Here is a 10,573-nt window from a genome sequence, read left to right on the forward strand (position 1 = left end):
ACCTGCCTCTGCCTCCCAAGTGCTGGAATTAAAGGCGTGTGCCACCATAGCCTGGCATGCTAAAGGTTTTACTCTGGCATACAGATACTGTGACGTACAAAATTTTTACACAGTGGCTCCATTTACATGTTTCCCCTGCAACATGGATTTTTCTCAAGAAAAAACGACTGCTGCACACACAAGGTTCACCACATTCCTTATTTTTATCAGGTATCTTACAAGTCTGTGTTAATTTATACATTATGAGATAAATGTCAACAGCAAAGTACTATGTGAATAATGTGGTAACAATTTGAAGATTATGATAATGGGAAAAGGCTTTGTCACATTCATTACTTTTTTAAGATTTCACTCCAGTATTTATTCTTTATGTGATTCTTCTATATGGATTTCACTCCAGTATTTATTCTTCTATGTAACATTGTTCACACAGATTCTCTCTCCAGTGTGGCTTTTAGGTATTCTGAGATATATTATGTGCCCTTTCATGTATTCGAAGATAACTGTGATATGCAAAAGTTTACCACATTGTGTATATTTATAAGGTCTCTATCTGTCAGTCTCTCTCTCCAGTATGTGTTCCTTGCCAAATTAGGAGGTAACTTTGCACGGCATAGGCTTTACCACACTGCTTATACTCAGAAGGATTCTTGCCAATACAAATATGGTCATGACGATTAAGACTGATCACAGCCATAGTCTTTCTCTTCAGTATGTCCACTTATGCATTCAGAAATGATGGCGTTGTTAAAAGGCTTTCTCACATCCATTCCCTTCGTAGCTTTTCTCTCCAGTATGGATTGCTTTATTCTTTTGAAGATGACCATGTTTTGAAGACTTTCACACACTCATTACACTTGTAAGGTTTCCATCTAGTATGTCTTCTTTTATGAATTTGTAGATTATGATGATGGGAAAAGGCTTTGTCACATTCATTACATTTGTAAGATTTCAAATTAAGATTTGTAAGATTTCACTCCAGTATGAATTCTTCTATATGATTGGAGGTTACGAGGTTGGGAAAAGGCTTTGTCACACTGATTACATTTGTAGGGTTTATCTCCTGTATGTCTTCTTCTATGAATTTGAAGATTACTGTGTTGTGAAAAGGCTTTGTGACATTGAGTACATTTGTAAGGCTTTTATCCAGGATGTGTTCTTTTATGATTTGAGGTGAAAGCATTTTGAAAAGGCTTTATCACATTGATTACATTTGTAGGGTTTCTCTCGAGTATGTGTTCTTCTATGAGTTTGGAGATTACTGTGTTGTGAAAAGGTTTCGTGACATTGAGTACATTTGTAAGGCTTTTCTCCAGTATGTTTTCTTCTATGAGTTTGGAGATTACCGTATTGGGAAAAGGCTTTATCACATTCATTACATTTGTAGGGTTTCTCTCCGGTATGTGTTCTTCTATGAACTTGGAGATTACTGTGTTGTGAAAATGCTTGGTCACATTGATTACATTTGTAAGGCTTCTCCCTGGTATGTGTTCTTTTATGATTTTGGAGGTGAAAGTGTTTTGCAAAGGCTTTATCACATTCATTACATTTGAAGGGTTTCTCTCCAGTATGTGTTCTTCTATGAGTTTGGAGATGAGTGGATTGGGAAAAGGCTTTATCACATTGATTACATTTGTAGGGCTTTTCTCCAGTATGTATTCTTATATGTGTTTGGAGATTATGTTTATTGGAAAAGGCTTTATCACATTGATTACATTTGTAGGGCTTTTCTCCAGTATGTATTCTTATATGTATTTGGAGACTATGTTTCTGGGAAAAGGCTTTATCACATTGATTACATTTGTAGGGTTTCTCTCTGGTATGAATTCTATCATGCATTTTAAGATGACTGTGCATTGTAAATCCTTTACCACATTGACTACATTCATAGGGTTTTTGTCCAGTTTGTGTTCTTTTATGTATTTGGAGACTTATATAAGGTAAAAAGTCTTCGACACACTGAGTAACTTCAGACGGAATCTTTTCTGTATGAATCCTTTCATTCCTTTGGGCATGACTGTCAGCGTGTAAAGCAAAGGCTTTACCACATTGAGTATATTCAGAGGGTTTCTCTGCACTCTGACTCCTTTCACGCCTGAGAAGAGAATTGGCACATGTGAAAGCTTTACCCCACGGATGAATACTTTCTTCTTTTTTTCTGTCTGTTTGTTAGTTTGTTTACTTATTATGTGTAAGTACACTGTAGCTGTCCTGTCTTCTGACACTCCAGAAAAGGGAGTCAGATCTCATTAAGGATGGTTGTGAGCCACCATGTAGTTGCTGAGATTTGAACTCAGGACCTTTTGAAGGTCAGTTGGTGATCTTAACTTCTGAGCCATCTCTGAAGTCCCAGAATACTTTCATCTCTAGGACTTAATGTTAGTATTTTCTAAATATAAAGAGGCATCACACCTTTTATCACTTTGCTTAAATTCATGCTGTTCCCCTTCATTACGGGTTGTTTTTCATGGTCAGAGACACCTGAGAAGGTATGAACATTTACTACATGGTTCAGATTCACATATACTTTTTCTATAAAAGTTTGTTTCCCTACTTGAAGAAAGTGGAGGAATTCAGAGCTTTAATGCACTTAGTGTATTCCAAATTTTACTACACTGTGGGTCATACTACATTTGCAAAGTGAACCAGGAAAAAGAGAAGCATTTCCACATTCTTAGTACTCAAGAGAATGTTTTACAGAATGAGGTTGCTGATGTATTGCCAACGAACTTGGAAATGTAATTAACTGTTAACTTGTATTATGTTCAAAAAGTCTACTCTATAACTGCAACCCAGTATATATCTTCTAATAGATATAGGAGAGAGAGGGAAAGAGAGAGAGAGAGACAGACATAGTTTTTGGAATTACTGTTTGGTATACATGATGTATAGCCATTATAAAATATTATATACTTATGAAAGAAAGATCAATGAATAAAATGTTGAACTCTGCATTCACAAGGTTTGACTCATTGTTCTCATAGACATGTGAAATATAAAACCTCCTACTTACATAACAAATGCTGCCCTAACAACTAAACTTAGCACCAACACTGGTAATAAATGAGTACAACCAGCTTAAATATAGATTATTTGCTTCTTAGAAGCTTTTGGACATATATTTATCAACTATTCAATTTGTGTAGCTTTTCCGAACTAAGCAGAAACAGACTGCCAGTGGTACTGTGTAGTGCTAATAGGGCTATGTTTCAAATGGGGATATACACTAAGGCATTGTTTCCTTGTCCTCTTTCGTAAAGAAAGGCCTTGTAAAAAATCAGATACAGGACATTAATGCGATGGTTTTGTTGGAATGTAACAATCATCAATACACTTAAAGCTGTGCTAATTTTCACAGTTCTTTTTCTTATCAATTTTCAGCTCACATTAACCTATCTTCAGAGGCAGATTTATATGAGCTTGCACATGAAAATTACCTTCTGTGTCTTCTAGAACTTTGATAATGTTCTTCAATATTTTGGACTTCCCAATTAAAGCCTAAAACAGAAAATGTATGCCTTGAAATTTAGCAAAATGCAAGTTACTATCTTCAGTGAACCTTATAGTCATACATGATTTATTCACCAAATCTTTCGTTCATTTTTATTGAAACTACATTAGTGCATCAAAATAAAAAAAAAATTGTTTTCTTGAATTTTAAAACAGGAAAGGGAATTCACAAATTTACCTATAGCATTGAGGTTGCTGTAGGTCTCCAACATGACATCTTTGTAGAGCTTCTTCTGGGAAGGATCCAGCAGAGCCCACTCCTCTTGAGTGAAGTTCAAATGCACGTCCTTATAAGTCACTGAATTCTAGAGTATCCCATAAACGTGTACAAAATAAAGAACAATAGAAACAACATTGGCCATCTATTCTTCATAGGCAACGTGTTCATATAATACTGGGGCTGCCCCACTTATTTACTCACTGCCAAGTTCTACTGTAACTACCAAGTCATATCAGAAGGAAACTTAATAATAAGCTTTGTCGTTTATTTATTTATTTATTTATTTATTTATTTTGGTTTTTCGAGACAGGGTTTCTCTGTGTAGCCCTGGCTGTCCTGGAACTCACTCTGTAGACCAGGCTGGCCTTGAACTCAGAAATCCGCCTGCCTCTGCCTCCCGAGTGCTGGGATCAAAGGCGTGCGCCACCAAGCCCGGCATTTCTTTATTTTTTTAAGAGTTATGTATTTCATATATGTGATACACTGTCACTGTCTTCAGACACCCAAGAAGAGGGCATAGGATCCCTATTACCAAACTATATGATCCACCATGTGCTTACTGGGAATTAAATTCAGGACCTCTGCAAGAACATTGTTCGTAAGCGCTGAGCCATCTCCCCAGCCCTGTCACCCCTGTCATTCCTCAGCCCTTTATTAGAATGTAACCTTTGTAAAGAACGTTCAATTACACATATAAAGAAAGAGACAACCTCTACAAGAACAATAGTGTTCAGCACACACTATAGAAATTGTATTAATATTAACAATTACTATATATAAAAATCAATAAGCATGCTGGGTCTATTGGCTTATGCATTTAACAATGCAGTCAGGAAACATAAGTAGAAGTATTACATTGAGTTGGATGTTAGTGTGATGTATACAATGAGTTCTAGGACAGCCAAAGATACATAGTAAGACCCTAAATCTTCTGCCATAATTAACCAACCAAAATGGAAACATAGAAAGTATTCATGTGCTTTTATTTAAGTTCTTACTTTTTTAAAAAAAGATTTTATTAATTTATTTTATGTACATGTCACTGTAGCTTTCTTCAGACACATCAGAAGAGGGCATTGGATCCCATTACAGATGGTTGTGATCCACCATGTGGTTGCTGGGAATTGAACTCAGTATCTTTCGAAGAGTAGTCAGTGCTCTTACCTGTGGAGCCTTCTCTCCAGTCCTTTACTTAAACTCTTTTGAGAATGATACATACAATACAGTTCTGTATTCATCTTCCAGAACCTGAGGTACAGGAGTTCACATTATAACCCTAGTAACATATTACCAAAAGGGAATAAATGGTTTAACAGTTGTACTTGGATGTAAGAAAATATTGTCAATGTTAATGTTGATTAGAGGTAAACAACATATGCCAGGAAAAATAGCTCAGCATAGTTTAGGGCATGGTTCTAATGCTATGACTGGGACTCTGCCTGTAACCTCTGAAGGTCCTTGTCTTTTCCTGGCTTTTGATCAATCAGTATGGTTGACAGCAGTCAATGGATGGGTGGAAAGGCAGGACTGCCAGGTTCCCGAAGGAGAGGAAAAAGAGGCATGGGGAAGGAAAGGGAGATCTACCATGCTTTAGAGGAAAAGAGAGTCACCAACCATATGCGATCCCCAGTGGAGTGATCATTGGCCACTTTCCCAGGTGGGAGGTTCAAAATACAACTAAGCTGACAGCAGAATTAGGGTGTTGTATAAGGAAAAGGTAAGTGAGCAACAAAGCTGAGGTCAGATTGAGAGGGTTCAGCAAGGACTAAAGGAAAGGACACACTAGTTGTGGGAGACTTGAAAAGGCAAGACACTGATCCACAAAGCAAGGTAAAAATATTAATGGGGGGGGGAGGGGTAGAGAGTACGTAAGACTTTTATCCCTGTATCCAAGTGAAGTAACAGTGGGACTGGTAGTACACATGACCAGAGCTTTTTGTTTCTCTTGTTTTTTTTTCTGAGATAGGGTTTCTCTGTGTAGCCCTGGCTATCCTGGAACTCACTCTGTAGACCAGGATGGACTCATTCTCAGAAACTCGCCTGCCTCTGTCTCCCCAATGCTGCAATTAAAGGCATGTATCACCACTGCCCAGCCTGTCCAGAGCTTAAGAAGAGGTAGTTAAAAAGCTATGTGCTACATGAACAGCTCTTGTTGGTCCTACAAATGAGTGACCTTAATTCCTTCAATTTACAGGGGTTCCACAGCTATCCATTATTCCAATATCAGGAGGTCTCAGGCCATCTCTGACTACTGTGAGGAATGGGCACACATGAGGTTTATCTTCATTCACACAGGCAAAAGACTCATACTCTTCCCAACATAAGACACAACACACACACAACAGGTAGAAAGGTGGTCAGCTCCTGCCATCCGATGACTGAGAAGTCTAAGCAGTACTGATGCCATGAGTACATGCCTTATTGGGAAATAGGATGATGATGTCTGTGAAATTTCAAAAACCAGGAGGAGGATAAAGCACAGCACAAAATCACATGCTTGACATTACACATATGAAATACACATACATTACAGACCAATAAAAGAAGGCCAGGGCCATTAGAATGGATACTCCAGTTTTTTTTCTGGTACTACTTGCTTGCAAAACTTTTTTCCAACCTTTCATTCTGAGGTAGTGTCTGTCTTTGTCACTGAAGTCTGTTTCTTTTAGGCATCAAAATGCTGGATTTCGTTTATGGACTTAGTCTGTTAGTCTATGACTTTTTATTAGGGAACTGAGTCCATTGATGCTAAGAGATATTAAGGAAAACTGATTCTTTTTTTTTTTTTTTTTTTTTTTTTGGTTTTTCGAGACAGGGTTTCTCTGTATAGCCCTGGCTGTCCTGGAACTCACTTGGTAGACCAGGCTGGCCTTGAACTCAGAAATCCGCCTGCCTCTGCCTCCCGAGTGCTGGGATTAAAGGCCTGCGCCACCAGGCCCGGCTCATGGAAAACTGATTCTTACTTAATGTTATTTTTGTTGTTGGTAGTGGAATTATGTTTGTGTGGCTATTATCTTTTGGGTTTACTGAAATATTATTTTTCTTTCTTTTTCTAGGTTGTAGTTTCCCTCCTTGTGTTAGTGTTTTCCATCTATAATCCTTTGTAGGGCTAGATTTATGGAAAGATAATTTGTTAATTTGGTTTTATCATGGAATATCTTGGTTTCTCCATCTCTGGAAATTGAGAGATTTGCTTAGTAGAGTTGCCTGGTCTGGAATTCGTGTTCTCTTAGGGCCTGTATGACATCTGCCCAGGATCTTCTACCTTTCATAGTCCCTGGTGAGAAGTCTGGTGTAATTCTGATAGGTCTGCCTTTATATGTTACTTGACCTTTTCCCCTTACTGCTTTTAATATTCTTTCTTAGTTTAGTGCATTTGGTGTTTTGAATATTATGTGACAAAAGGAATTTCTTTTCTGGCCCAGTCTATTTGGAGTTCTGTAGGCTTCTTGTATGGTCACGGACATGTCTTTCTTTATGTTAGGGAAGTTTTCTATAATTTTGTTCAAAATATTTACTGGCCCTTTGAGTTGGCAATCTTCACTCTCTTCTATACCTATTGTCCTTAGGTTTCATTTTCTCTTTATGTCCTGGATTTCCGGTATGTTTTGGGATAGGAGCTTTATGCTTTTTGCACTTTCTTTGACTGTTCTATTAATGTTTTCTGTGGAATTTTCTGCACCAAAGATTCTCTCTTCTATCTCTTGTATTCTGTTGGTGATGCTTGCATATATGACTCCTGATATCTTTCCTAGGTTTTCTCTCTCCAGGCTTGCCTCCGTTTGTGATTTCTTTATTGTTTCTATTTCCATTTTTAGATCTCGAATGTTTTTCTTCATTTCTTGCACCTGATTGTGTTTTTCTCTAATTCTTTCAGGGATTTTTGTGTTTCCTCTTTAAGGGCTACTAGCTGTTTACCTTTCTTCTCCTGTATTACTTTAAGGGAGTTACTTATGTCCTTCTGAAAGTTCTCTATCACCATCATGAGAAGTGATTTTAGATCCGAATCTTCCTTTTCTGGTGTGATTGTGTATCCAAGACATGCTGTGGTGGGCAAATTGGATTGTGATAATGCCAAGTAACTTTGGTTTTTGTTGCTTATGCTCTTATGCTTGCCTCCCACCATCTGATTATCTCTAGTGCTACCTGCCCTCACTATATCTGACTGGAGCCTGTCCTTCCTATGATCCTGGTAGTGTCAGAACTCCTCAGAGGTCAGCTCTTTCTGGGATCCTGTAATTCTGGGATCCTGTGATCCTGACATCCTGAGTCAATCAGCATTCCTGGGAGTCAATCTGCTTCTAAGACCCTGAGATCCTGGTGTGACTATGCTCCTGGCATCCAGGGTTCCTGGGATTCTGTGGACCTGGGCATCTTACTGAGCCTGAGAGTGGAGCATTTTCTGCGTGTTGTGGGACTGGTTGCTGATTTACAACCCAAGGTCTTCTCAGGGTACCGACCCAGACTGGATGCAAGTTGATCCATACTTATCTCCTTGGACAAAGCTCAAGTCCAAGTGGATCAAGGACCTCCACAAAAAAACAGATACACTGAAATGAATAAGAGAGAAAGTGGGGAAGAGCCTCAAATACATGGGCACAGGGGAAATTTTCCTGAACACCAATAGTTTATGCTTCAGGACCAAGAATTGAAAATTGCAACCTCAGAAAATTACAAAGATTCTGTAAGGCAAAGGACACGCTCAATAGGACAAAATGGCAACTAACAGAGTGGGAAAAGATTTTTATCAACCCTATACCATCTAGAGGGCTTATATTCAATATATAAAAAGAACTCAAGAAGTTAGACTCCAGAAAACCAAATAACCCTATTAAAAATGGGTACTGAGCTAAACAAAGAATGGTCAACTGAGGAATATCGATTGAATGGCTGAGAAGCACCTTAGGGAATGTTCAACATCTTTAGTCATCAGCGAAATGGAAATCAAAACAACCCTGAGATTCCACCTCACACCAGTCAGAATATCTAAGATCAAAAATACTCCTCCATTGTTGGTGGGATTGCAAGCTGGTACAACTACTCTGGAAAACAGTCTTGAGTTTCTTCAGAAAATAAGACATAGTACTACCTGAGAAGCCAGCTATACCACTTCTGTGCATATACCCAAAATATACTCCAACATATAACAAGGACTCATGTTCCATTATATTCATAGCAACCTTATTTGTAATGGCCAGAAGCTGCAAAGAACTCAGTTGTCCTTCAACAGTAGAGTGAATACAGAAAATGTGGCACATTTACACAATGGAATACTACTCAGCTATTAAAAACAATGAGTTAATGAAAGTCTTAGGCAAACTGATGGAAATAGACAATATCATCCTGGGTGAGGCAACCCAGTCAAAAAGGACATGCATGGTATTCACTCACTGATAAGTAGGTATTAGCCCAAGAGTTAGGAATACCCAAGATAGAATTAAGAGCCCATATGAAGCTAAAGAAAAAGGCAGGCCAAAATCTGAATGCTTCAGTCCTTTTTAGAAGGGGGAAGAAAATACTCATGGAAGGTAAAGGATGGAGGGACTTGTGAAGAAGTGAGGAGTGGAAGGGAGAAAAAAGGGGGAGGACCAAGTATGGGAGGAGAGAGGGATGATTTACAGAGGGTCAGGAATTTGAACACAGGCATGGAGCAATAGGGAAGGGGGAACTGAGGTAGCTACCAACAAGTCCAAGATGCTAAGAAAGCAAAAGACTCTGAGGACCCAACAGGGATGAGAGTAGTTGAAATGCCCAACAAAGGAGGGGAGAACTGTTAGAGACCATATCCAGAGGTTAGGCAAGGCCCCTAGTTGGAGGCTGGGGCCACCCACTCATCTCCAAATTCTTTTTTTGCTACAACTCATGTTCATGGACAGATATATAAACAAAGGTGTTGGAGACCGACACTGAGCCATAAGCCAAAGTTCCCCCCTTTTGGAGAAACTTCTGACCTTTTGCAATGGCAGTGGACAGAACAGCAAGATCAGATAATAGCAACTGCAAACTTTCCAGGAAAAACCACAGAATGTCCCCTGAGATAAGAGTAGATCCTGTGTTCCTGGACAAGTATGCAGAGCCATCCCCGCCCCTGGGCAGAGGCAGGAGCAAGTTTCTCCCTCTTTACTTCCTCCTTCTCACAACTTATATTCTGTAACCTTTTTTCCACAATCAACAAACCTTGACAAAAATTACAGGGGGTTGGTGAGATGGCTCAGAGGTTAAGAGCACTGACTGCTCTTCCAGAGGTCCTGAGTTCAAATCCCAGCAACCACACGGTGGCTCACAACCATCTGTAATGGGATCTGATGCCCTCTTCTGGTGTGTCTGAAGCCAGCTACAGTGTATATGATAAATAATATAATAAATAAATTTTTAAAAAAATGCAGGGTCTTCTCCATCTTTCCCGCCCATCCTTTTTCAGGCATGGTCCCCCTCGCACCCCCCGAATAACTGGGTCCTACGGGTCAGGACAAAAAGGGGCCATTTAACATCAGAAGGAAAAACAATAAAATCAGGAGATTACACAGCTTTCAAAGAGCATCTGGCTACCCACCAAACTGGCTGGGGCACCAGAAAGAAAATAGCTCACAGATGTAAGGCAATAACTATGCAGATCATGTTATAAGGAATATTACTCTAGGTTAATAGTTCTCAATCTGTAGGGGTCAAATGATCTTTTCACAGGGGTCACCTGAGATTATTTGAGAATATATATATATATATATATATATATATATATATATACACACATACATATATACATTATGACTTATAACAACAGCAAACTTATGAAGAAGTAATGAAAATAATTTTATGATTTGTGATCACCACAACATGAGTTTC

General features: G+C 38.8%; 1 protein-coding gene across 1 annotated transcript in view; it reads right to left on the reverse strand.

Annotated features, from left to right (window-relative positions):
- Positions 1 to 86: 86 nt before the first annotated feature.
- Positions 87 to 10,573, reverse strand: part of LOC110333706 (zinc finger protein 431-like) — a 17,454-nt gene continuing 6,967 nt past the window's right edge. Inside the window, exons 2-4 of the mRNA XM_029547713.1 lie at positions 3,689 to 3,815; positions 3,438 to 3,498; positions 87 to 2,095 (exon numbers count right to left, since the gene is read on the reverse strand). Coding sequence (XP_029403573.1) covers positions 1,162 to 2,095; positions 3,438 to 3,498; positions 3,689 to 3,815 — 1,122 coding nt within the window. The 3' untranslated portion in view covers positions 87 to 1,161. The remainder of the gene's footprint in view (positions 2,096 to 3,437; positions 3,499 to 3,688; positions 3,816 to 10,573) is intronic.

The sequence above is a fragment of the Mus pahari genome, chromosome 16 (genome assembly GCF_900095145.1).
Source record: "Mus pahari chromosome 16, PAHARI_EIJ_v1.1, whole genome shotgun sequence".
In the NCBI taxonomy this organism is placed as follows: Eukaryota; Metazoa; Chordata; class Mammalia; order Rodentia; family Muridae; genus Mus; species Mus pahari.